Source organism: Nicotiana tabacum, chromosome 8, assembly GCF_000715075.1.
Source record: "Nicotiana tabacum cultivar K326 chromosome 8, ASM71507v2, whole genome shotgun sequence".
NCBI classification, from domain to species: domain Eukaryota; kingdom Viridiplantae; phylum Streptophyta; class Magnoliopsida; order Solanales; family Solanaceae; genus Nicotiana; species Nicotiana tabacum.
This window is the reverse complement of record NC_134087.1, coordinates 24,832,877-24,857,393: the sequence shown is the minus strand read 5'-3', so window position 1 is coordinate 24,857,393 and position 24,517 is coordinate 24,832,877. Positions and strand designations below refer to the sequence as shown.

General features: G+C 38.6%; 2 protein-coding genes across 3 annotated transcripts; one reads left to right on the top strand and one right to left on the bottom strand.

Moving 5' to 3' along the window:
* Positions 1 to 485: 485 nt before the first annotated feature.
* On the top strand, positions 486 to 2,147 carry LOC107824489 (uncharacterized). The gene has a single exon (XM_075219102.1). The coding sequence runs from the start codon at positions 569 to 571 to the stop codon at positions 1,799 to 1,801; it is 1,233 nt and encodes a 410-aa protein (XP_075075203.1). The 5' UTR covers positions 486 to 568; the 3' UTR covers positions 1,802 to 2,147.
* A 908-nt stretch (positions 2,148 to 3,055) lies between these two features.
* Positions 3,056 to 24,003, bottom strand: LOC107824490 (chromatin modification-related protein EAF1 B). Of its 2 annotated transcripts, none has more exons than XM_075219100.1 (23): positions 23,634 to 24,003; positions 21,884 to 22,083; positions 21,727 to 21,781; positions 21,548 to 21,645; positions 20,034 to 21,468; positions 19,801 to 19,920; positions 19,458 to 19,613; positions 18,403 to 18,594; positions 18,120 to 18,200; positions 15,195 to 15,252; positions 14,579 to 15,084; positions 14,417 to 14,470; positions 12,565 to 12,628; positions 12,282 to 12,478; positions 12,076 to 12,129; positions 11,897 to 11,977; positions 11,599 to 11,736; positions 11,406 to 11,522; positions 9,173 to 9,276; positions 8,843 to 9,055; positions 8,378 to 8,750; positions 3,751 to 5,375; positions 3,056 to 3,514 (listed from the first exon to the last, which is right to left on the bottom strand). In XM_075219100.1, exons 2-22 carry the CDS (start codon positions 22,024 to 22,026, stop codon positions 3,831 to 3,833), a joined length of 5,784 nt encoding a protein of 1,927 aa, XP_075075201.1. In that variant the 5' UTR covers positions 22,027 to 22,083; positions 23,634 to 24,003; the 3' UTR covers positions 3,056 to 3,514; positions 3,751 to 3,830. The 2 variants fall into 2 exon arrangements, with proteins under 2 accessions (XP_075075201.1, XP_075075202.1); XM_075219101.1 differs by having other exon boundaries at positions 12,565 to 12,622.
* Positions 24,004 to 24,517: the final 514 nt, after the last annotated feature.

Below are 24,517 nucleotides of genomic sequence, written 5' to 3'. Positions count from 1 at the left end.
TTGAATACAATGTATAATGATGAATAATGAATATTTGTGAATTTGAATACAATATATATAGTCAAATTGAATAGAACGGTATACACCCTATTTCTTGATTACCTCACTGTATTTATAAATACAGTTGCACGAATACATGGAATACGGCATAGTAGCAGCGAAATTTATGTATAATTTATTTTGTTGAGTTAAATTAGGAGTGATACACGCTAATCGATCCTCTTTTCATTATTAAACAACTGTGTTCCTCTATTTTTTTAGGCGAATTCACTGTTGTATTTATGAATACAGTAACGTGAATACCTCGAGTACAGTCGCATAACAACTAAATAATAGCTATAGGAAGTAATTATGTATATGAAATCTATAGAAAGTTAATAGTCACTAAACAACAGTAGTTTAGGTAAATTACTCTTAAATGAATGGGAATTTCCAGCTTAAGGTCTTGGTATATCAACTATGGGCCAAAAGGCCTTCTTACTGAGAAATTACTTTTGTATGCTTCTAGGCTTTGGGGTCCATTTAAGGCTATCAATAGTTCACCTTTCTTCTGGGCCACCCACTATCTATGGCACCCATATGGGCTGCACCACCCATCACCAACTACCAAAACAACCACCCCCACCCCCACCACCGCCATTCACCTCTGCCACCGCTCTCCCCACCCACCCCTCGCCCTCCACATAAATCCACCACCCCCCACCATCCAAATCCCTATTTCTCCCAACACCCAAAAATAACATTTCCACATAAGCTAATATCCATGGCTAGTTCCTCCTCTTCTCCCCCACCACCCCTCCTCCTCCCACCCCCTGAATCAACCCAACCCCAACCCCAAATCTCCCCATCACCCCAGAAAAAAACCCAACCTCTCCCATGGACCCATCAGGAAACTTTCAATTTAATCCAAGCTTATCAAGAAAAATGGTACTCTTTAAAAAAAGGCCAGCTCAAAGCTAGCCAATGGGAAGAAGTAGCCATTACTGTAGCAGCTCGTTGCGGCTTTGACGAGCCGTCAAAATCCGCCACCCAATGCCGTCACAAGATCGAGAAACTCCGAAAACGTTATCGGGCCGAAAGACTCAAACCCTACCCGAATTCATGGCAGTATTTTGACCTAATGGATCGTATGGAGCGCGGGCCTTTACCTATTTCAGCCCATCCTGTTGCTATGGTGAAATGTCAACAGAATTCGAATTCGATATCGAATCTGAATTCTACTGCTGCTGATCATCAGAGGTATTATTATGATAATAATACTGATAGTGATGAAGTTGATGCCCTTAGTTATATAGATACGAGGAAAAATAAGTGTAAAAGTATTAATCATATTGTTCGTGGCGAAATGGGCTTAATGGGTATGAATGTGAATGTTGTTGACCATAGAACTGTCAATAGGATGGTGAAAGATCGAAACTTTAATGTTTTTGAACAAAAAGATCGAAACTTTGATGTCATGAGGGGGACAAGAAATCCAATGAATGAGAAAAGAAAAGGGTATTTTGGGAATGTGGCTATTGAGGATGATGACGAGGATGAGGACGTTGAGGAAGAAGTGGATGAAGAGAATGAAGGGAGTGTTGGAGGTAGTGAATTGGCTGCTGAAATTAGGGGATTTGCAGAGAGGTTTATGAGAATGGAGAATAAGAAAATCGAGATGATGAAGGAGACAGAGAGGTATAGGATGGAGATGGAGAAAAGGAGAATGGAAATGATTCTTGAGAATCAGAGGAATCTGATTGATACTATAAATAGGGTCGTTGGATCGCATAAGAAAGTGAAGGTGGCTCAAGAATTTTGAACTCGTTCGTGAGATTTCTTGGGATGGAGATGGTTTTTATGCTAAAAAGAACAAAAAAGTTCATTAGAGGAAATTGCATTCGACTTGCATGTGTTAGGCATAAAACAATGTTCTTATTTAGGGATATCTTCATGCTTCTAACATTTTTGCCTTAATGATTCTTAGGAATTATTACAATTTATTTTGCTCTTTTAAGTAGGAATGTAGATTTGTTCTGTGGTAGAGTTCATATTTCCTGGAGGATTCTTGTAGACAAGATTTGAGTTAACATAAAGATATCCAGAATATCTGTAGTTGCTGTTGCACCTATAACAATGGAATAAGATGGATCCTTTTTCATTGTAAAGTTACTGATGCTTTCTTTCTGCTCATTTTCTAATAGGTTATGCTTTCTATTGGCATCTGCTGTGACATTCAAACTTGTTTGTATGACCCACAGCCCAGATCAAGAATATATTTTCTGTATATAATTGGAGGGATCTTAGAATTGGGGACGGTAACTGTTTGTGTTTTTTTAAAGTTTGGTTCTTGGTACCCTACGGTAGTATGAAATCGCCTTGTGACACTGAGTTTGATGCTTGCTTAAGACAATCTTACTTACAATCCAGTTGCCTAAACTTTTAGAGGAAGTGATTGTTAATTATTGCTCTTACTGCTAAATTTGCAGGCAGTTATTTACATCTCCTTGATATGGGATTAAGGATGGGTAGATTTTTCTCCATCTGCTATTTGGAATGGTGCTTTCTTGGAGTGTATATCATGTACTGTTGATGCAACTCTTCATTATTTCTGGGCAACTTTTGTAGATTATGTTCTATGTTCAAAGATTATGCGGAAATGAATAAGTGAAATTAATATGCAAGCTAGTCAAAGAGTTGAAATGCCATAATTGCTGACAGTTTTAGTAAGATCTTCAAGATTGCCTGGGAATTAAGATTTGACGTCCGAAATACTTAAAGAGCAATGCACCAAGTTTCAAGGAGTTAAGCTGTTAATTATTTTACGAGGAAAATGTCTTTTTATAGATTTTATACATCTTAGTTAATATGACTTTGCTGGAAGTTGGAATACAAATGTTTCATTGACCAGACTGGTAAGATCATGACAGATTCCTAATGATAGACAAATAACCTTAAAACAATCCGTCGAGTGGTGTGGCCAAGATCCAATTCTGCGTACTTAGAGTTCAGTCTTCCGAGGAGCTGTCCTATCTATATGCGCAATTGAATCCTGTTTCAAGATTTGCAATGCTAATAGGAAAATTACAAGAATTGCACAAGCTCCCAGGAGGGTGAGCAGTCATGACTGATGACTGTTATGACAAATATGAAGTATACACATGCCTAATATTTACAAGATTTTCCACAGCCTTTGGCCATAAAAATGATAGCTATCCCCTTGAATACAAAAAGGGCTATAATACAGGGGATGACCTATGGGGACAAAATCAAATAGGACCCCCCCTAGTGAGCAGGTGGAACAAGAGGCTTGAAGAAAAATGAGAGGTAATTGAAGGGGGAAGGGGGAAAAAAGAAGAGGAGAGAGAGCCTGTACACCTACCTCTACATCGGTCCCTACCCTTCCTGAGGCCTCTAGGGCAACAAATACTATACAAAACACAAAATTTAAGCGGATGATCCTCTCTACGACAGCAAAACCTTGAATTTCACCATCATGTCCTGATGTGATGCCCTCAGGCACAACGAGCTTCGTCTGAACAATAAAATAAGCAAGAATGAACAACTTATACTATATATTATGCCATGTTGAAAATAGAATTAATCAAGAGCCTAAATTATCTCAACCAAAAACTAAGGGAAGTATTAAATCTAAAGCCTCATAAAAGCACATCACTACATTTAGGTGTATGGTATTATGAGTGGAAAGTTATGTTCCTTTGAAAGCATTTCAGTATCAACACCAGTTAATCGAGACCAAATAAAAATTACCTGTAAACTCCTGTTTCAAAGGCATGCCGAAGGAATTGACAAGCCGCGAAAAGAGCAATCCTTGATATTTTGAGTGTGCCTCAATCCGGTCTAGATTCGCTGTGTTTAGCAAACAAACTTCTATTCCCTGCTTGTAAAGCTTGAGCCTGATCTGAATGTTGCAATGGTGGTGGCTGATGGAGTTGTTGCTGGTTTGACTGGGGCTGGGTCACTGGTGAGGGAGGTTGTAACTCGGAAGACTCTTGCTTCCATTGAACACTAGCATCAGGCGCAATAGGAGAAAAGTTTCCAGAAGATTGCCTTTGGCTTATCCCTTGGATGACTTCTGGTACTGTCTCGCTTCCAGCAGAATTTGTTGGTGGGGTCCCAATTGAATCGAATGATGGGACTGCAGCCTTCATTTGAGCAACCCCTGGGACAGAAACCTCTGCGGCATTAGTTAAACTGTTGCAGTCCTGCGGGGGTGTTTTACCTATCTGTGAAGTGTCACACATATTATGCTGTTCACTTTGAGGTTCACTAGCTTGCAACTTTGGTGGATCAGAATTCAGTGACCGGTTCCGTTGCAGCCCTCCTTGCAGAGCTGCTTGACTTTGAGTCACCAACTTTGGCTGCAGTTGCACCTGCGGCTGTGGATGCATCAACATTCTGTGGTTGGAAGAACCTACAACCGAGGATGGAACAGATTGGTGGGGTGATTTAGGACCTAATACACTCGATGATGCAAGAGGTTGGATGGAGGGAATTTGCTGCTTTTTGGACGGAGGCACTTGGCCAGAATAAATCTTAGAGTGGGGTTGCTGCGGCTGACTCACCATTTGCTTTGCAGGCTGGACCAGGCTGCATCCTGGCCCTGAATACACTCCCTGACTTTGCAGTAACTTAGTGGTTTGCTCACCTTTCTCTGCAGATTGATTGACTTGCTCAGTAGGAAGGCCATCATCAATCTGCATGTTCTGATGTGTCATCATTTTCCCTCTCCCGATTCCCTTCGAAACTTTAGCTTGTTTTTGGGACTCTGACTGCTGGCGCTGTGGAAGATGGTGCCTGCTAGCATTTTGAAGCTGCTGCTGTCCTGTCTGATGTGGCCTTTGCTTGCCCATCTGAGTAGTTAAACTACTACCCCCAGTTTGCGCAGTTCGTCCAAGCCCATGAGCCGGAAATGGATGTTTTAGTTGATGCTGTGGCAATGGAGACATTGAGGAGGGGGATGCCAAAGGAGAATGTGATACTGGTGAAGAAGAAGATTGTGAAGTGATTTGAGGACTATTCTGCAATGAAGATATAGGAAGATGGGGCTGCGTATGTGAGAGTTGCTGCTGCTGCTGCTGTAAAAGCCGCTGTTGCAGGTGCCTCTCTCTAGCTAAGCGAATTGCATAAGCTTGATGCTGTGAGTTCGTGGCATGACTGGCCCCTTGAAGATGAGGATGATGAGGGCTATGCACAAGTGGTTGCTGTGAAGATATAGGATGTGCTTGCTGATGATGAAGTGGGCGTGATAAAACAGGTGAGGGGGCAGTCTGGTTAGGGAAAGAGGAACTTAACCCACCAAAAGGAGGGACTCCTTGGCTGTTTCCTTTCTGGAGCTCAGGCATTTGCCTCTGAGCTTCCTGATTCTGTGAAGGCTGCAAAAGCAGGATACATACAGTGTCATCAAACCAAAATCCCAAGGAGGTGAGAGTTAAAGTACACAGGCAGTGAATGCATCACATTACAGTTCCGAAAATCAGATATACAAACTATACCATCAGGGAGAGCAGAAAATGCAGAATACTTATGTCAAGCAACAATATGAAAATTATAGAAAAGCAAAATATGTCACAGGACACTAAAAAGTAAAAACTACATCCCTTCAGTATATAAAGGTGGATCCACTCTCCAATGGAAGTCATAAAATCTGCATCCAAGGGTATGGCCTAGTGGTCAATGAAGTGGGCGAGAACCATAAGGTCTCAGGTTCAAATTCCAGCGGAGGCAAAAACACTAGGTGATTTCTTCCCATCTGTCCAAGCCTTAGTGGATATAGTTACCTAATACCTGTAACCGGTAGGGGGTGGCAAGTATCCCGTGGAATTAGTCGAGGTATGCATAAGCCTGCCCGGACACCACGGTTATAAAAAAAAGTAGTGTCATAAAATCTAAGATTCTCAATGGAGCTCATCTAAATTTAACTGCCTTCACCTTCTCCATATTGTTTTTTCCTGATGTGGCAACAGCTTGATTTTTAACAGCATATCCTACTCCTCCTTTGCTCTCCGCGAGAATCCGAAAAAGAGCTCCACTTTTCAATGGGCATTAATCTATCAATTGTAAATGAACCTAATCGACAAACAATTCATATTGCAGGACATTCATGCTGGTCTAATTAAACTTCTTCAATTCACATGTCGTTCAACACAATCATTTTGACCCAGTTATAACTGCTTCAACAGTGTAGACCAAGCTGAAACCATGTTTCACATGGTAACACTGGTATAGTTAGGCTTGCCAGTTAAATAAGCCAGGCCAAAGAGCATACTGAACGCACAGGTGTTCTCTTATAAATTTATACTCTCTCCGTTTCAAAAAGAATGAACTTATTTGACTAGGCACGGAGTTTAAGAAAGAACGGAATACTTTTGAAACTTGTGGTCTAAAACAATTCATAGATGTTTGTGTAGCTATAAATCATTTTATTAAGGGTAAATTGGGAAGTTTAAAATTACATTGTTTCCAAATTTAGAAAGGGCTCATTCTTATTGAAACGGGATAAAAAGAAAATAGGTTCATCTATACTATATTAAAAGCACGAAGGCCCTTAGCGAAATGTCGTTCGCCTTTTTTACCCATTAAAAATAGATTTCACGCTAGACAAAATAGTCATTTACTTATTTCTCTAATTTTTAGAAGTAGGCATTGAATTATTTTCCTAATATTTAAGATTAGATATTTAATTATTTTTCTAATAATTAGTATTCTTTTAGGTTTAGACGATTTGAAGTCTTTTTTTCTCCTTTTGGCACAATAAATCCTTAACCAAAAATAAACTTCTACATAAATGTTTCCTTTGTGAACAATTTAGTACAAAAATAACTTCTATCAAGTAGTATCAACTTGACAAAAAATACGGAATATTCTGCATCGCCTTATAATGTGATTGGAGATTGATCGATCTATTGTTGAGTCCACATCAAAGTCTAACATATAAAATTATTACATGTACTCTTATCGCAAGTTAGAGTTGGTTTCCTTCAACCATATCATCAATACTTAACATTTGGTTCGTAAGTTCGGCCTTTTTTTTTGTATCTTTAGTTTTCCTTTGCTATGAAGTAAAAACTTGATTTTTTGTCTATATTAAACTCTTGTGTACTTTTCATATCGAATCTTGGTGTCTTCAAAATATTGATATGAGAAGACGTATTGATTATAGAATTTATTTGCTGGTTGATTCTCTATTTGTTATGGTTTATTAATTCATTAACGTCTATATATTTTCCAGATTCTTTGAAGCACTTGAGTGAAAATAGCATGTGTATTTTTTTCTTTTTTGTTTTTTATTCTGTGTGTGTTTTTCCTTTTATTTTTTATTTGTATTGATCATGAAATTTTCGAATTCTAAATGTCATGTTTATTTTAAGCATGTTTTAACCTGATAAAAGGTCCTGTCAAAACAAACGCTCAATTATTAAATTTTCTTCCTAAATTTACTATACAGACTAAACTGATAAAAGGATATTGATAGATTATATAACAATGCTTTACATATAGTGAAAAATCAATAATTACGATTATATTTAATCATAACTATTTATTGAAGTAAGATAAACAAAATGTATCTAAAGATACTTCCATTGAATCGAAATTATAAAGATGAGAGATATTTCATTACCTAATGAATCAAAATTACAAATTTTAAAGATGATAGATATTTTATTACCTAATGAATTTTAAAATTACAAAGATAAAAGAGAAAGATATTTTTTGGTATAAATTTGTAATGACTAATAGGATACGTCTCAAGCACTACTTTATATCTATTTAGTATAAAATAATATTAAAATATGGAACAATTTTTTAGTTGAAGGTAAATGATTAGTGATTGAGAACTTTTGTGGCAGTTTCTTCTTTTATTGAGTGATGTATATAGGATCAATATTTATTAGTTTTAGGAACATGTAGTATTATTTTATAACTCAAGCACAATATTTCAATATAATATTTATATGTTTTTTAAAATGTTGTTTACCACTTGAGGTAGTATACACGTGCAACGCACCTATCATAAGACTAGTTCTTTTTCAAACATGGGGAGTAATAACTATTATTCAAAAGTATCAAATCCTGTCAAAGAATCTCACTTCAGAACTTATTCAGCATAGATGCCTAAAGTCAGGGTTTACTGGTTAAAAAAGATGAGGAACTAAGTTAGGTCGTGAAATTTTTTGCAGAGAGGAGAATGTATTTTCACCTATCATTTCATAATGAAGTTTAACAAGCTCGAAGTTTTCATATATGAAATGAGTTAATAACTGCACTAACCTGAAGCAGAAAGTCAAGAAAACACAACCAACTATAGCTTTACCAATGGTGCGATAACAGATGTTAACCAGGGGAAAAGAGCAATTTGGAGCCAAAATTGACTTACCCGTATCATGTGCAAGATATCACGAGGTCTCAACATTGGACTCCCTTGATTAGAGCTCACTCCAGAGTGCATATTTACAGTGTTTGGCATTGCTACCATCCCAGAAGAAAGCATGCTCCCAGAATTCAGCACAGATGATGATGCAACTCCCTGAAACCCAGGCCTTGCCATTGGGATACCTCTATTTAACCCAGACATTGTCCCCATGCTGTTGCCGCTGGGATGTGTACGAGAACCACCACTATCACTGCCTGCAAGAGCTCCAGGAGCAGATATATTGGACTGCATATTTCCCACTGATAACATTTGATTAAATTGCTGCAATCTCTGATGCTCATCAACTGGAAAAGATGCAGATCTCGGAACAGCATATCTACCATCCCCGGGAGTATGATTACCCACATCAGCACTTGATGAGAAAATGACAGGAGCCAATACATAGTTTTAAGCTTAAACATTCAATACCTGACAGATGCATTTAGCGGACTTGATGATGATGGAAAGTTGTTTCCAAGAACCATATTGGGGGATCCTTGCACTCCAGAATTTGCACCAGATGCAGGGACCAATGGTCCTCCACCCTGACTCGAGATAGATAACCCACTTGAGTGTGGACCTTCAAATCCAGCAGAAAGAAAGTCTGGACTAGACGAAGGTGCATCACACAGATCCAGAGGCCTTCATTAAACCAAAATAGTGGACCAGAAGAACAGGGGAAAAAGAGTTAACATCCAAGCTTCAGTTTGGCCGAATAGGAAAAGGCCGACTTCTGGATTACACTCAAGATAAACTTACGTAAGAATAGGTCCTCCATTCAGATTATTTGAACAATGCTTGGAAAGAGCAAGCATGTGAGAATCGTGTGGTTGCTGGAGTTGCTTCAAATCATGGTTACCACCCTTCATTAAAAAGAAACTACACATTATAATCACTTAGAACTCATAAGTATATAAAGCAAATATAAAGAGAACAAGAGGTTAACAACTGTCTGTACACTTAGATATTTGAAAAAATGAATCCAGTACTCTTCCCCTAATGCTGCAAATATTTACTTTGTTGTCCAACTATACCCAATTCTCCAACATACACTAGGATAAGCGAAACTGGGAAAGAGTAATCGACGATCCTATTACGCTGATTTCTCCACAACAATTTTGATATCTTCGTACCAAAATCTGAAAACTAAACATGATATGTCTAGCCTCCAAGGGGTGGCCTGGTGATCAACGAGTTGGGAATAAACCTTAGAAAGGTTCGAATCCCAACAGAAGTGACACTAGCTTAAGTCTTCCCATCTATTTAAGCCTTAGCAAACACACTTAGCCGGTACATATACATGTGATGTGAGTAGGGTACGCAATTGATTAGTCCAGGTATACACAAGTTAGCAAAGACACCACCGTTATTAAAAATTTCAATGTCTATGTCAGAATGTAAATTTTCCAGTACTTAATCACAGCGAATAATACGATAAGGTTGGAGTAAAAATTTCCAGTACTTAATCACATCGAAATGAGTTGAAAGTATATTCTCCAGCAAAATAAGTTATCGCGATAAGGCTTTTCCTTTTTATTATATACAGCTCCGCAAGCACGGCGTACGACACTCACTCACTCCTTTGCCTGGGCAAGATCTGACAACTCCTGCCCAAAGATGAGGGGTTACAAATTCAGATTAGCTATAGCCAAAGAGGCCAACGCTTCTGCTTTATCCAAAGAAAGATCCTCTTCCTTTTTCTCTTCCTGATCAGCGCGCTAAGGCTTACGTAGTTGATTCGATCAGATAACCCTTCAGGGAAGCAACCAAACCTGGCGCATCCAATTCCCTTCCAATCAACAACTTGCTTGAATATGTCAAACCTAAAGGAGGAGTAACTTCTACAGCATATTGAGCATACCTTCAACTGATCCATAGACAACGACCATCATTAATAACAACTATAATAGTTTATCCAATTATGATTCCTTGAAAGTATATAAACCAATCTGCCTATTCTATCAAATCAGGAAAGACATATTTCAATCATTCAGAATCAAAGGTTTTAAAACTAGTGACAGCATCTAGATTAACAGAAAAAACTCTATGGGAAGCATCAGAGCACCATTAAGGATCTATCTGGACAGCTTTTTGAAAGTCTTTTAGAAAAGAATGTTTGTATAACTAAACATCCAAGAATAGTTGTCGTTTTTGAAGATTTGCAAGTGTTCTATGAGTAGAAGAATACTTTTTCTTTTAGAAAGTCTTCGAATTTTTTTTTGGCAAGAAATTTTTACAAAAACTTAAACAAACACGTTTCCGGAAAAAAAAGTTTGCAAGATTCCCAAAGAAAAAAAAACACTACAGACAAACGCAACCTTTAACTCTAATAGTTTGTAGTCAAAAGTTTTAAAACTTGTGGCAGCATCTAGATTATTCTTATTTGGAAATATGCCAAAATTTAAGATAGTTGCTGTTTCCTTTTCTGTAACACAGGAAAAAAAAGAAAATCATCAATATCTGCACGACAAGGCAGGTACTAATGATACCATGTCAGTTTCTTCCTCAATTGATGGGTTGACCTATAGCATAATAATTGAAAGCATATAACGCAACAAGTTTTCAAGGAAGAATATCCCTAACTAACCTTCGCAAAGGATATAAAATTGTAGGCCAGTTTGCATGTTACGAAATCTTAGGTCACTTTGCATGTTATAAAATGTTACGCCACTTCTCCGAACTAAGACAATTTTGCTAACACTTCATTTCTTAATTTCCTAATTAAAAAATAATTTAATCTTCATAACAAAAGTTAAACCAGGAGCTGAATTTATTAGACTTCCGACGACCAACAGAACATATTGTGCATATTTGGGACATTAAAAACCTAAACTATGGCAGAGACTAGACTAAATTATAACAAATCACATTTTGCAACCCTACAACGCTGACCAATGGTTGCTAAAAAGGCTAAACTGGCAGGCTAGAACTGTTAATTTACCTATAATAGCCAAGACACAATTTATAGATAAATGCTAGTGCAAGAACATACCTGAATCCTCCGTAAAAGATATTTCTTCCCAATCAAGATGATCTTCTCAAAATGAGATTTGAGTGTATCCTCTTCCATTGGCCCCTGCAAACGCTGAAACAGCTGTCTAGCACTTCCCTGCATGTGTTGATTCAAACTGATTTATAAAAAGCTTTGAGCTCAAGGGAACAACGGAAGTAAACAAATATTGAACCTTGGGAATGCCAGGTAATGTTGAAGGATATGGTTGAGAAGATCCTGAATCTTCAGCACTATCAGCGGCATCACCACTAGTTCTGTCCATAAGTATTTTATGACGTTCCTTGCATTCATTAGGTTTGCGATATATACACTGCATGAATTGAGCATGACTGCTTAAAAGCAGTGGAAAGGTAATAAAAAGCCATGATAAAAAAGAAACATTAAATACAATAAAGAACGCCAAGATGGGGTAAAAGCGAGTTCTGTGTACGTCTAGGCAAAAGATGGTATGACACATAATTACCGCTCACCTTGAATTGCAAGGTACTGTTGATGGCATCACTTACAAGCTCCCAATTTGGACCCATGTCGTGCACCAGGACAACAAGTGCCTAATTTGAAGTCAATTCCTTTTATATGCATGCTAGCCAAAAGAACTACAGTAGGAATAAGCAGAAGAAGGTTCATATCATATGCATAAAAAACCAACCTGGTCCTCAAATAGTGACCATGGACTTCCTGAACCTGGTTGTCCTGCAGGCATCTGCATGAGAATGTAGATGATCAAATTTGTTTTCCAGATATGATCTAATATATTTTTCTTTAATCAGCTAACCCTCCAAACCGGCATCCATGCAAACAAATGGGCAAAATTGAAAGAAGGAAAGAGATTGTAGCTGAGATAAACTTAAGTACCTTCAAAGTTTTGGCTTTCCTATTCCGGTCCCTTCCACTAAGCATCCTAATAAGTTTATTCGGGTTGGACATGTTACTCATCTGGGAGGCAACTGGAGATGGAATAGATCCACCAATAGGGGCATTATTCTCGAAAGAATTTTCAAGTGATTGCCTCAGCATCTTTGGCTTCTTTGCATTATGTTGACCAAATAAACCTTCAAAATGTAGACAGCCCTTAACATGACAAGAAACACACTCCATATCAAGCTCTAAATTCGATGCAAGTTAGAATAAGCTATACCGCTGCTACCGTTTGATTCAAGTTGATGGCTCTCCAATCTCTTTCTGGAAGGATCTCTCTGAAACTAAACAGTTCATGATGAATTCAACAAGTATTACATTAAATGTTACATCAAATACACATAGACCATCGACTAAATACGCTACCAAAGAATCTGGTATCAGGAAAATGTGCATTAACAATCTCATTCTTAAAATATGGGCTACCAAAACTGACAGCTCTTGAATTGCATCAAGAGGTAATATCACATCTTCTCTAACATACTTTAGTCTGATTCGCCAATTGCTCAAGACATTTACTACATTGTGTTTCCTATAACCTCAGTCCCAAAGAGAAAACAAGGAAAATGGGATGGAGAACTCTTTCCAGAAAGCAGTCTAGAAATCTCATTACATTTGAGTACGCTTTTGAAATCGAATTTTAGTTTAAGTATGGTGCTGTCCCTTGTTGGGTTGCCGTAAGAGTTTGAATTGAACTTATGAATAACTTCTGACTAATCTAAACAGCAGAAATCATTTGGCTCCCAAACAAGGCTTCCATAGTAAAAGAGGGCATACAACTAATATTCAGAAATATGGGCATAAAATATATGGTTCCCAGCCATGTGCAAAGGCACCGTAGCATTCATTCTAACCTTGTTTAATCTGGAGAATCCAGGTATGTTTATGTAAGAAAACAGCTCATTCAAATTCCTTAAGATAAGATGTAGAAAGACTTACCAAGAAAAGATAAAATGACAAACATGAAACTACAATAGAGCCCCCATCAAAAGAGGAATAAGAAAATACGCACACGGACACATAGTGATACATCAACAACCCAGCAGATCAGAGAAAAAGGGGGTAGTTGGTTCCAACTTGGACAGGAATTTGTGGAAAAAGAGAACAAGATTGAAAAAATGATCACGAATGTTAAGAAATAATACCCCATGCTAACGAAAAAACTACAGAAAAGGAAGAAAAAGATTGAAGCACTATGTTAAAAGAAAACAACTCAATTATAAAGTTATTCTAAGGCAGCAATTAGTGGATCATTTCCTAATAGAGGTCTAACTAGCAAGTTCAGTATCATCAAAGGGACCTACACATATCACCTAAGGTGCCTAAGCACCCGTAGGCTCTGCAAAAATTTGTGCTTGAGTTCGGATTTACTAAGAACGGAGTTCAAGTTTATTTCAACCAGGACTCATCTTCTCCTTTTTCCTTTTTACTTTTCTTCTTTCTTGTTTTTTCAACCAGTAGGACCCCTCTACTTTTATCTTTTCTTTGTTTTCTTCTTTTCTTTTAAAGTCCTTTTGTAGTTTTTTGTCTTTTCAACAAGCAAAACCTCTTTTTTTCTTCTCTTTTCTTTTCCTCCATTCTTGTTTTCAGTCTATTCTACTCAAAAATCCCTTCAATATTAACAAAAAAGTCGACCCCTTTTCATTTTGCAAGACAAAGATTGAATTCTTCAGAATTTGAGATAAATAAATATATCAACAATTTAAAGGTCAATTAATTTAACTTAACACAAAACGTACCAAAATTGAGTTATTCATTTCATCAAATCATCTAATTGATAGAGGAACTTGCTTGGCTTCTTATTTTTTCTATTCAATATTTGTGAATAAAGAGAGAGAAAATCGAACTTATTGTTATTCTGTAAGGGTTAAGCTAATAACATGAACAGAAATTTATCCAAAACTGACAAACCCAACAAAATGCACGGCCTTATCGGGTTTCTATGGCAAATGATAGATTTAGACTAAAAGTGGTGGTGCATTAGTGACTTTGAAATCCTTGGTCCGCCTCTGAATATCATCACATTTCAGTGGATTACTGAGTCTCAATGTTGAAAGGAAAAAGGAAATTACCTGGTTGGTTTGATAATTAGAATCAACATGCCATCTCTGCCCATATGCAGAACCCTGCAACAATGAGAATGCAAACAACAGCTGGCAATCTTAGAAAAGGTGCACGGCATATAATTCAAATTTCTTAATTAATCTTCTGAGACATAGCAACTTGTCAAGTACCAGATGCTTTGCTTTTTTCTTCTTTTTAGGTTTTGATACTTCAGCAGAGTCGAACAATAAATGCTTTTCATAGTCACCCACGGATTCAACTTCCAAGCTATTCATATGGGATCCACCATGCAATGTACTGTGATCATCCTGAAATGAACCGCTATCACCACTTGAAGCATCTGTTTTGGTTGGAAACTGAACACATCCAGCTGTTGATGCACCGAAGGGACTAAGAACTCTCTGCCTAGAAGCAGTACGCACACGCTTGGTTGGAATAGACACATTAACATTGCTTGCTGGTCGTTTCCCCAGCAGCATAGATTGATGAGGGCCAACTCTATTTTCCACACATTGTGTAAATAGTGAATCAGCGCCAACATGATATGGTCTACCACTGTAAGCCTTCAGGTGGATCTTCCGTGTCTTCTGGGGAAGTCTTGATGATTTGCTACCTTCTAACGCACCTGACCTATCATATGCACTTGTTTCTCCTTCATCCACTTCAAATGCACAATCTTGAGATCCAAAATATGCATGCACAAACTCATTGGTCAAAAAATTTAGCAACTAGAAAAAACAGAACGAGCAGGAGACAAATCACCAAAAATAAAAATAAATAAGATACCTGCAACTGCATCACATGCAGATGTCTCCACCTCCTCTTGCATGCTACTACCTGTCCTCTGGAATTTCAAATAATATACCAGAATCAACAAGTACGGACAACAACAACAACAACAACAACAACAACCCAGTATAATCCCACAAGTGGGGGCTGGGGAGGGTAATATGTACGCAGACCTTACCCCTACCCCGAAGGGTAGAGAGGCTGTTTCCAGGAGACCCTCGGCTTAAAAAAAGCAACAAGAGACGTTATATTAGTACCATAAAAATGCATAATAAAATAACAGCTTTATAAGAGATATGAAATACAGAATACGACAATACGAAATAGATGGTTGGTATAGTAAAACCTAGCAGGTAAAGCCCTACATCAATAGACGACCAATGGCATTCTTAGTCTAACTCCTAACTGGCTAGTCTCACTCTATTGTGCTGTAGAAACACAACTTTCCCCTAACCTACAACCTTAATGCTCGACCTCCATAATTCCCTGTCAAGGGCCATGTCCTCAGTAATCCTAAGTCGCGCCATGTCCTGTCTGATCACCTCTCCCCAATACTTCTTAGGTCGCCCTCTACCTCTCCGCGTGCCCACTACAGCCAGTCGCTCACACCTCCTCACCGGTGCATCAGCGCTCCTCCTCTGAATGTGCCCGAACCATCTGAGTCTTACTTCCCGCATCTTGTCCTCCATGGGGGCCACGCCCACCTTCTCTCGAATATCTTCATTCCTAATCTTATCCATCCTTGTATGCCCGCACATCCACCTCAACATCCTCATCTCTGCTACTTTCATCTTCTGGATGTGTGAGTTCTTTACCGGCCAACATTCAGTTCCATATAACATGGCAGGCCTAACCACTGCTCTATAAAACTTACCTTTTAGTAACGGTGGCACTTTCTTGTCACACAAGACTCCCGACGCTAACCTCCACTTCATCCACCCCACCCCTATACGGTGTGTGACATCCTCGTCAATCTCCCCGATCCCCTGAATAATCGATCCAAGGTACTTGAAACTACCCATCTTGGGAATGACTTGAGAGTCAAGCCTCACTTCAACTCCCGCTTCCATCGGCTCAACCCCAAATTTGCACTCGAGGTATTCCGTCTTCGTCCTGCTCAACTTGAAACCTTTAGACTCAAGAGCATGTCTCCAAATCTCTAGCCTCTCGTTGACGCCGCCTCGTGTCTCGTCAATTAGAATAATGTCATCAGCAAATAGCATGCACCATGGCACCTCCCCTTGAATATGATGAGTCAGTGCATCCATCACCAGGGCAAATAGGAATGGGCTGAGCGCAGACCCTTGGTGCAACCCCGTAATAACTGGAAAATGTTCAGAGTCACCTCCTACTATCCTAACCCGAGTCTTAGCTCCAGCATACATGTCTTTAATCACCCTAATATAGTCAACCGGGACCCCTTTATCCTCTAAGCATCTCCATAAGACCTCCCTAGGAACCCTATCGTACGCTTTCTCCAGATCAATAAACACCATGTGGAGATCCTTCTTCCTATCCCTGTACTGTTCCACCATCCTCCTAATAAGGTGGATAGCTTCTGTGGTAGATCGCCCCGGCATGAACCCGAACTGGTTGTCTGAAATAGACACCGTCCTTCGCACTCTCATTTCTACCACTCTCTCCCAAACTTTCATGGTATGACTTAGTAATTTGATTCCCCTATAGTTGTTACAGCTCTGGACATCACCCTTGTTCTTATACAACGGAACCATTGTACTCCACCTCCACTCTTCAGGCTCTTCAGGTACGGAAAAAACATAAAAGCATACAGCAAGAGGTAGCATAATCCTTACAGGAACAAGGTTGGATTGTATACACCAGCATCAACAAGTAAGATGAAAACATAAAAGCATTCAGCTAAAGCTAGCATAATCCTTCAAGGTTACAAGGTTGTCCATATACAGTAAAGTTGCAACTCTTTCTACTTTATCTCTAACAGCTTACAGCTGTTGGCATGGTGGTGTTTTTAGTGCTAGGTATTGACAAACCAACTCATTCATGTAAGATGTGCTGCCAGGATTAGCAGTCTTAAAAACAGATATTACCACCAGAAGAACAAAAGCATTTGCATGCAGTGGAAGAAACTCATTAAGTTAAAGTACACAAGTAGGGAATGCATCAGATTAGAGTTCCAAAAATTCGATATACAAACTATACCATCAGGGAGAGCAGAAAATGCAGAACACTTATGTCAAGCAACAATATGAAAACTATAGAAGAGCAAAATATGTTACAAGACATTAAAAAGTAAAAACTACATCCCTTCCGTATATAAAGGTGGATCCACTCTCCAATGAAAGTCATAAAATCTGCATCCAAGGGTGTGGCCTAGTGGTCAATGAAGTGGGTGAGAACCATGAGGTCTAAGGTCAATTCCCAGCAGAGACAAAAAATACTAGGTGATTTCTTCCCATATATCCAAACCTTGGTGGATAGAGTTACCTCGTACCTATTGCTAGTGGGAGGTAGCAGGTATCCCGTAGAATTAGTTGAGGTGCGCGCAAGTTGGCCCGGACACCACGGTTACAAAAAAAACCATTAAGTTTCGGCCTTTAGTACTAAAAACATATCCCCCATGTCCAAAAGTAAATGTAATTTTCAAGTAAATGACGTCTAAGATGCTAGAGCTTTTGTTGCTCACCATAAAGTCAGTTGGGAGCAAGAAATGCAGCCACACAACTACCTTTTTCACAATTTATAGCCTAAGTGCAGAAAACGAAAGAATCAAAGCTTCCTGAAAAGGCTTTGGATAAAAAAAGTTGGATGACTGATTAAGAGTCGCTGATACTTGTTTTTACACAAAGGTCAACAAATTGTTATGATTGGAGCACAAGTTGCTATTCAGTAATGCAGAAGACGTAAAACTAAAGCTAGCCAAATTATAATGGTCTATATGCTTACCTCACAGAGTTGCACATGAGATTCGATAGATATTCTATAAGCATCCATCGCACCAAGCGGCACAGAGTAGAAGAGGTTCTCCTGCATGAAAGATTATGAATATCAATTACTATGATAAGCCAACTAAACAAGGAGCACTGAGTATAACCCCAAGAACGAACTGATTTAAGCCGTAAGGAAAAATCTAAAATAGTTTCATGCCACAACAAAATGAGATTTAAAGAGATCAGTGGAGCACAAGAAGAGAGGCAGGTTCAAGTTTAACATGTAAACACATCCATACCTCTGTCAAATGGTCTTCCCATGATGTGTCCACAATTCCCCCGTCAGATATCCTATCTGGAGTCAATGGCGCCTCAGCTTGACTTTTTGGAACATCTGAGTCATTGTACTTCAGAAATCTCATAGCATACTTCCCAATAGCAATAGGGTAATCCTTTTTAGGTCTTGCGAACTCCATAGTTTTGCTTTTCCCCTGCCATAAGATATGAAATAAGCATAACAAGGATCAAATGATATCCCCCTTTCCTCTCTTCCTTTGGATAAAAACTACAAAGGAACTTCTAGAAGTTTTACTTAGTTCAATTCGTAGCTTTACACTTGCACTAATTGTGTTTCATTTAATTTCGACAAGATGGACAGCTGACAGTGTGAGGAAACAAACCAAAAGCCTATCCCAACTAATATGAATTTCATTTGCCAAGAAACCGGATCACACCTGCTCCTCTATCCAAAGAACCTTTAATCTACCAACTCAAAGTTAGTCCACCCTATTAAATGAATGAGCTTTACGTAAGATTTACATGGTAAGTAAATCACAAGATTTAGGATCCTCGGTCAAATCCTACTAAATAGCATACCAAAACCAGATGTAAGCATTTAAAAGGGCAAGGAAATTCCTGTGAATGCTATAATCAGACTTTTATTTTTCGGATTATGTGAAAAGCATACATAATTAGGCAACAAGAGATCCCACAAACACAATTTTAACCTATTGGTCCTCCCTATCTTTTTTTCCCTAATCATGTGTTTAAGCATCAACTCAAAACCAGAGAATGCTAAATGCCTACTTATGCCTGCATCAGAGAGATTAGAAAGGAGTATATCATATCAACTACTCCTTAGCAAAGTATGCACTCAGAAATGAAGGAAGCTACAACTGTCCATATAAGCAAATAGGGATATTAACCCGATGGGCATAAAACAATTAAGCAACGAGATAACAAAGACCAGTGATGAGCTCTTTTCCCCTCCTTAGTGAACGTTCTTCCTGAAAAACACACAGACCGTTGGGAAGAAAACAGAATAAGCTAAGATTGTGCAAATTACTCTATATACCTCGATAGAGTGCCAGAAATCCATGACAGCTTTGGCCAGGTTGTGAGCTACTCTTTTTTTCTCCCAACTACGATTTTGTTCTTGGAATCTCAACCGTGAGCTAAAAGCAATTCGGTGACATATTTGACCTGCAGCAGTTATCTTCCAAAGACGTTCCTACATGAAAAAATATTCTAAATCAGGTAAGTGCCTAAACCTGGAAAGAAATAATGAAAATACTATTCCAGAATCAAAAGAAAACTAAATCCTGTTCCAACAATCCAGAACTGTGCATTTTGACACATAGCTAGAAAAGAAGAAAGGGGAAAGAAACATTAAAGGCGAAGATCTACTAAGCTCACACCTGAGCAAAATCATTTGCCAACCAAGCCATTTCTTCAAGTACATAATCCCATTGAGATTTTCGACAATTCTCCGGTTGACAGGCTACAGCAGATAATTCTGCAATTCTTTTACGCTTCGCCTGTTTGTTACATTACATTAGATCTACAACGTCAGCTAAAAAAGTAATAGCAAGATCTCTGCAAGCTTGAGTAGATGAGGACGTGAATTGTTTTGAAGGTCAAAGAGAACAACCTCTATAACCTGTGCCTCTTTCAAGATCGAGTCTTCATCAACCTGGATCCTAGGTGCTTGTCCCTCGGGAGCAAGATTTGAAACTCTAGGCTGTGATACACACTCGGAATGCTTTGGTATACAGGAATCAATCGTACCTTGAATACCGACATTACAAATAGTTTGGGAGTTGGAATCGTCCCTTTTAAGCACATTACATTTTCTTACGGTTTCCGATTCAGATGGGCCAACTTCTTCCATTCTTTCCAGGATATGTTTATCTTTTACCTCACTTTGCAAATTAGATACAGTACTGACACGTTCTTCTGGTGACTTAGGTAAACAACCATTACTTTGGTGATCGCGTTGACCAGAATTAAAATCCTCATTATATAAACAACTATTGACATCAGCCTTCATCTCGTTCTTTACATTAACATCACTTCCAATAACTGGCGTCCCTTCTGGCACTACCAGTTGTCTGTTTAAGTCGCCGTTGGAATCCAAAATACTCAGATTGGTACACATTTCACTATCATTATGTCCATCTAGACTGAGGCTAGTCTGGGTGCAAGAAGATTCCGAATCTAAACCCTTTGTTCCCAAAATAGCACCACTATTTTCAGCTTCATTTGGGAAGCTTGGCTTATTATCATTTCCACCACAGAACCCATTCATTTGGACCGAACTGGCTTGATTATCAACCTCCCTTTCAGTTCTATGTGGCTGACAATCAAGACCAGCAAAATCTACCTTTTCCTTTCCCAGCGACAATTGAGGCCTTTCAGGAGCTTCTTGAATAGACATTTCCTGGGCACCAGTGAGTGAGTTCTGATCATGTTGTCCATCAGGTAAACCTCTGGAAGTACTAGCATCAGGAACAGTATGCAACATATCGTCTTTCTTAAAGCCAGTATTTGACTCTGGTTTAACACCATCTACTTCTAAGCCCACCTGATTATCAGAAGGCGTAGTCTTGAGAGCCATACCACCATTTGGACTAGGCGGCCGTGCAACGTTCAAAGAAGAGTTCTGGTCCTTATCTGAATCAGAAACCGGTCCTTTTAACTCTTTGGGAAAATGTTGTGAAGGCAAAGACGTGCCGTGACCACCACGAGCTATATCAGATGAACTTGATCTAGCACTGTCGCGATTCGGTCGGGGCCTGTATCTTCGCTTGTATGCTTTTCTGGGGATGTCAAAAGCAGTAGCGTTACCCAATTCTTTTGCATTTTGACTTTCATTAAACTTAGAGGACTGCCCTGATGGAGTAACATTGCTCCTACTGGGATGTCTACAGCCCCTATCACTACCAACAAATTTATTTTCCCCGTCAAACAGCATGAGATTGTCAGCACTGTTGGGTTCACAAAGCTGAGGAGCCCCAGGTCGACCGCTACTTTCAGCCGAGTCTCCATGAGGTGAAGCGGTAATTGCACGACTACCTTTTACTACACTGCAATGCCAAAGGGAAAATTAGACTACTGTAACCAATACAGGATTAAGAAACAGTAACAGAACACCTGAGAGATTACCTGGTCACGAACTGATCCGGATGTTTATCTGGCAGTGAGGTGGATTGAACACTAAGTGAAGCAGCATCCCCAAATTTGAATTCCAGGGGATCACCACCCTGCAAGAAGTATCCAGTCATGTCAAAGCTACAAGCAAAGAATATCTGAACATCTAACAAGAATTAGACAGCCTTCCATACTTCCTCCAGAAATTCTAACTGCCTCCTCCTTTCCTGTAGGCCATCACACTCCTGCCTGTTAACAAGAAAGAATCTCACCATAAGTTGGGACAGAGTACTTTCTAATCATAAAACTCGACATAGGCAGGTGAAAAAAAACAGAGTATGCTAGCATTACCTTAGCTTTGCATGGACCTTCTCAATTGCTGCTGTGCGCGGAGAACTTTTGGTACCAATACCAACTCCGCCTTCAACAAATCCTCCCATGGAATCAACCCCGGCATTGACTACAAGATCAGATCCAATACTACATCCACGCATTACCTCCTTAAAAGCTACAGGGTGTTGCCCTCCATAACATAATCCTTAGTCAAATACCTACAAGCAAGATAATAGTAAGATGCTGTCGAAGAATCAAAATAACACCAATGGAAGTAACAATGGTATCATTATATATTAGCAACAATTTTTTTTGATTTGTATCATTACCTATTAGCAAAATTATACGCCTTCTTTGGGTATGACAAGGGGAATGACTTGCTTTAAGAATATGTTTGGCTGTAGCATACATGAAAATTTCTAGCTTATCACTTTCTGTACCTCCATGAACACGATGGCATTAAAGTTTACAGTTAAGAATGTTTAAATTACCTTAATTTGTTAATAGTTCTAAAGAACCGTTCAAACACTGGGGATCATAGAATTTACGTGCTAAACTATTGCTCTCAGATGCAGCATGGCATAAGCAATAAGTCCCATACATCATATCTAACACCCAGTTTTTATTCCCAGCATAAATCAACACATTGGCCGAAGTGCTTGTTTAAGCCGGGAAAAAAAGAGCATGTTCTTAAATACAGTATATAGATTGGACGAAAGGTTGAATTCTTACGACCAATCCACATATGGTTACTATCTCAGAAACACCTTTTCCAAGGAGAGAAAAAAATTTAACAATATGTTTCAGAAGAAATTACAATTATAGCAGATCTATGGCAAACATATGACATAACACTTGCTCAGGCAAAAGACATACTAACAAAATCAACTCCTTTGGAGCATCTACAGTGGAATTTTTCTCTTTAGTGGTGTTGGGGGAGGGAGAGGGGAGAGGGGAAGCAGCACATGACCACATGCAATCAAGAGACAATATCCATGGGAACAAATCTTTGGAGTTAATACTGCACAAAGCAAAGCAGTTTATGTTGGAAAACTAGGCACGTGCTAAGAAGAAGCAGAAAGAACAGATCACCTAAAACTTAAGGAGAAATAAAACAGAACAAAAAATAAGTTACTAAATGTGCACATTCTCGAACAGGTTTACTTTTTTAGCATTTCCTGTTAACATGATAAAAGAGAAACTCTGCATTCGGGTGCAGGAGCATTTACATGGGTTTGATTGCTCATAGCTGTAGTTCATAGATATCCGTTAACCATTCAATCTAACAAACAGTTACTATATCTCAATCTCTCGAATGCAGCTGTTGGAGAAAAGCTCATTATGCTACATGATTGGACAGTAAAGCAGATTGCAATTTTAAGACACAATAAGGGAGCATTTTCCGCGCACTAGTGTTCATATCTCATTCATTTTCTGCAAGCACACTCATTTTGTGATCAGCAGCTTCACCATTCTGGATAAAATCCCGTGAGAAAGATGAGTCTTAGCTCACGAAGTATCTCACTTCTTATCATGCACGGCACAATAACTCCCCATATTAAATTAAGCTCTTATTACCACTGAACATGCAAAACTTACGAACAATTGAAGCAAAATGCAAAAGCACAGATTGAAAATTCTGAACTTTACACTCCCCAATTAACAAATAAACCCTAAAAATACCAATTCGAAATATTCTAGGGTTTGCACGAAAATGAACAGAGTCCAAATTCTAGGGTTTGTAATGCTTATGAACCAAAATCAATACCTGAATTGCAAATAGTTATACCCGAATTGCAGATGGGTCTAGCAATGGATCGCCCCGAAAACTTTCTCCAATTTCTAGGGTTAGGTACCTCAATTCAAAGCGGGACACATTTGCCCTAGAAATTGAGAAGCCATGAAAAAAAAAAATTACACTCTGCTATCTTCTATAACTGCAAAATACGTGCGTATAAACACATAAATACGTATGTTTGAGCGTATTTGATCATTGAAAATGCTCCCTGGATCGTCTTCTCGTTCGTTTTTCTTATTTTCCTCCTCTATTCGTCCTCGCAGAGTAGTGGGCTGGATATTCAAATCGGGTCAATTTGGGCCCTTTTTTGCCTCCCTAAATTTATAAATTGCATAACATATTGTCCTTCTATAGTTTATTTTTTTATAACATACTTTCCTTCTATAGTATTATTTTCTTTTTCATGTTCAATAATACTCTTACCATCATTGATAGCATTTTTTTAAATAATAATTGGAGTGTATGAGGATCTATCGAAAACAGTCTTTATGCTTTTAGGGTAGGGATAAGACTGTATACATTTCTCAAATTTCATTTGTGGGATTATACTAGGTTATTGTTGTTGGAGTGTCCGGATCATTTTGCATGTGCTCCAACTATTTGATTTGATGATTGGCGATTTCTCACCAATATATGCACTAGGCAGACAAAAAGAATCATCTAGCGTTCATATTGGAATATATAATAGTGGTTTTTGAGTCAATTTGCATACACCTCAACTCTTTGGCCGAATATCTTTTGCCTCCTACCAGTATAGATATTAGATAAATCTACCTACCACGTCATGCATATAAAAGAACATCTAATATATTTTTTATTATATTAGAATTTCAATTATAATCTCTCGAGATTTT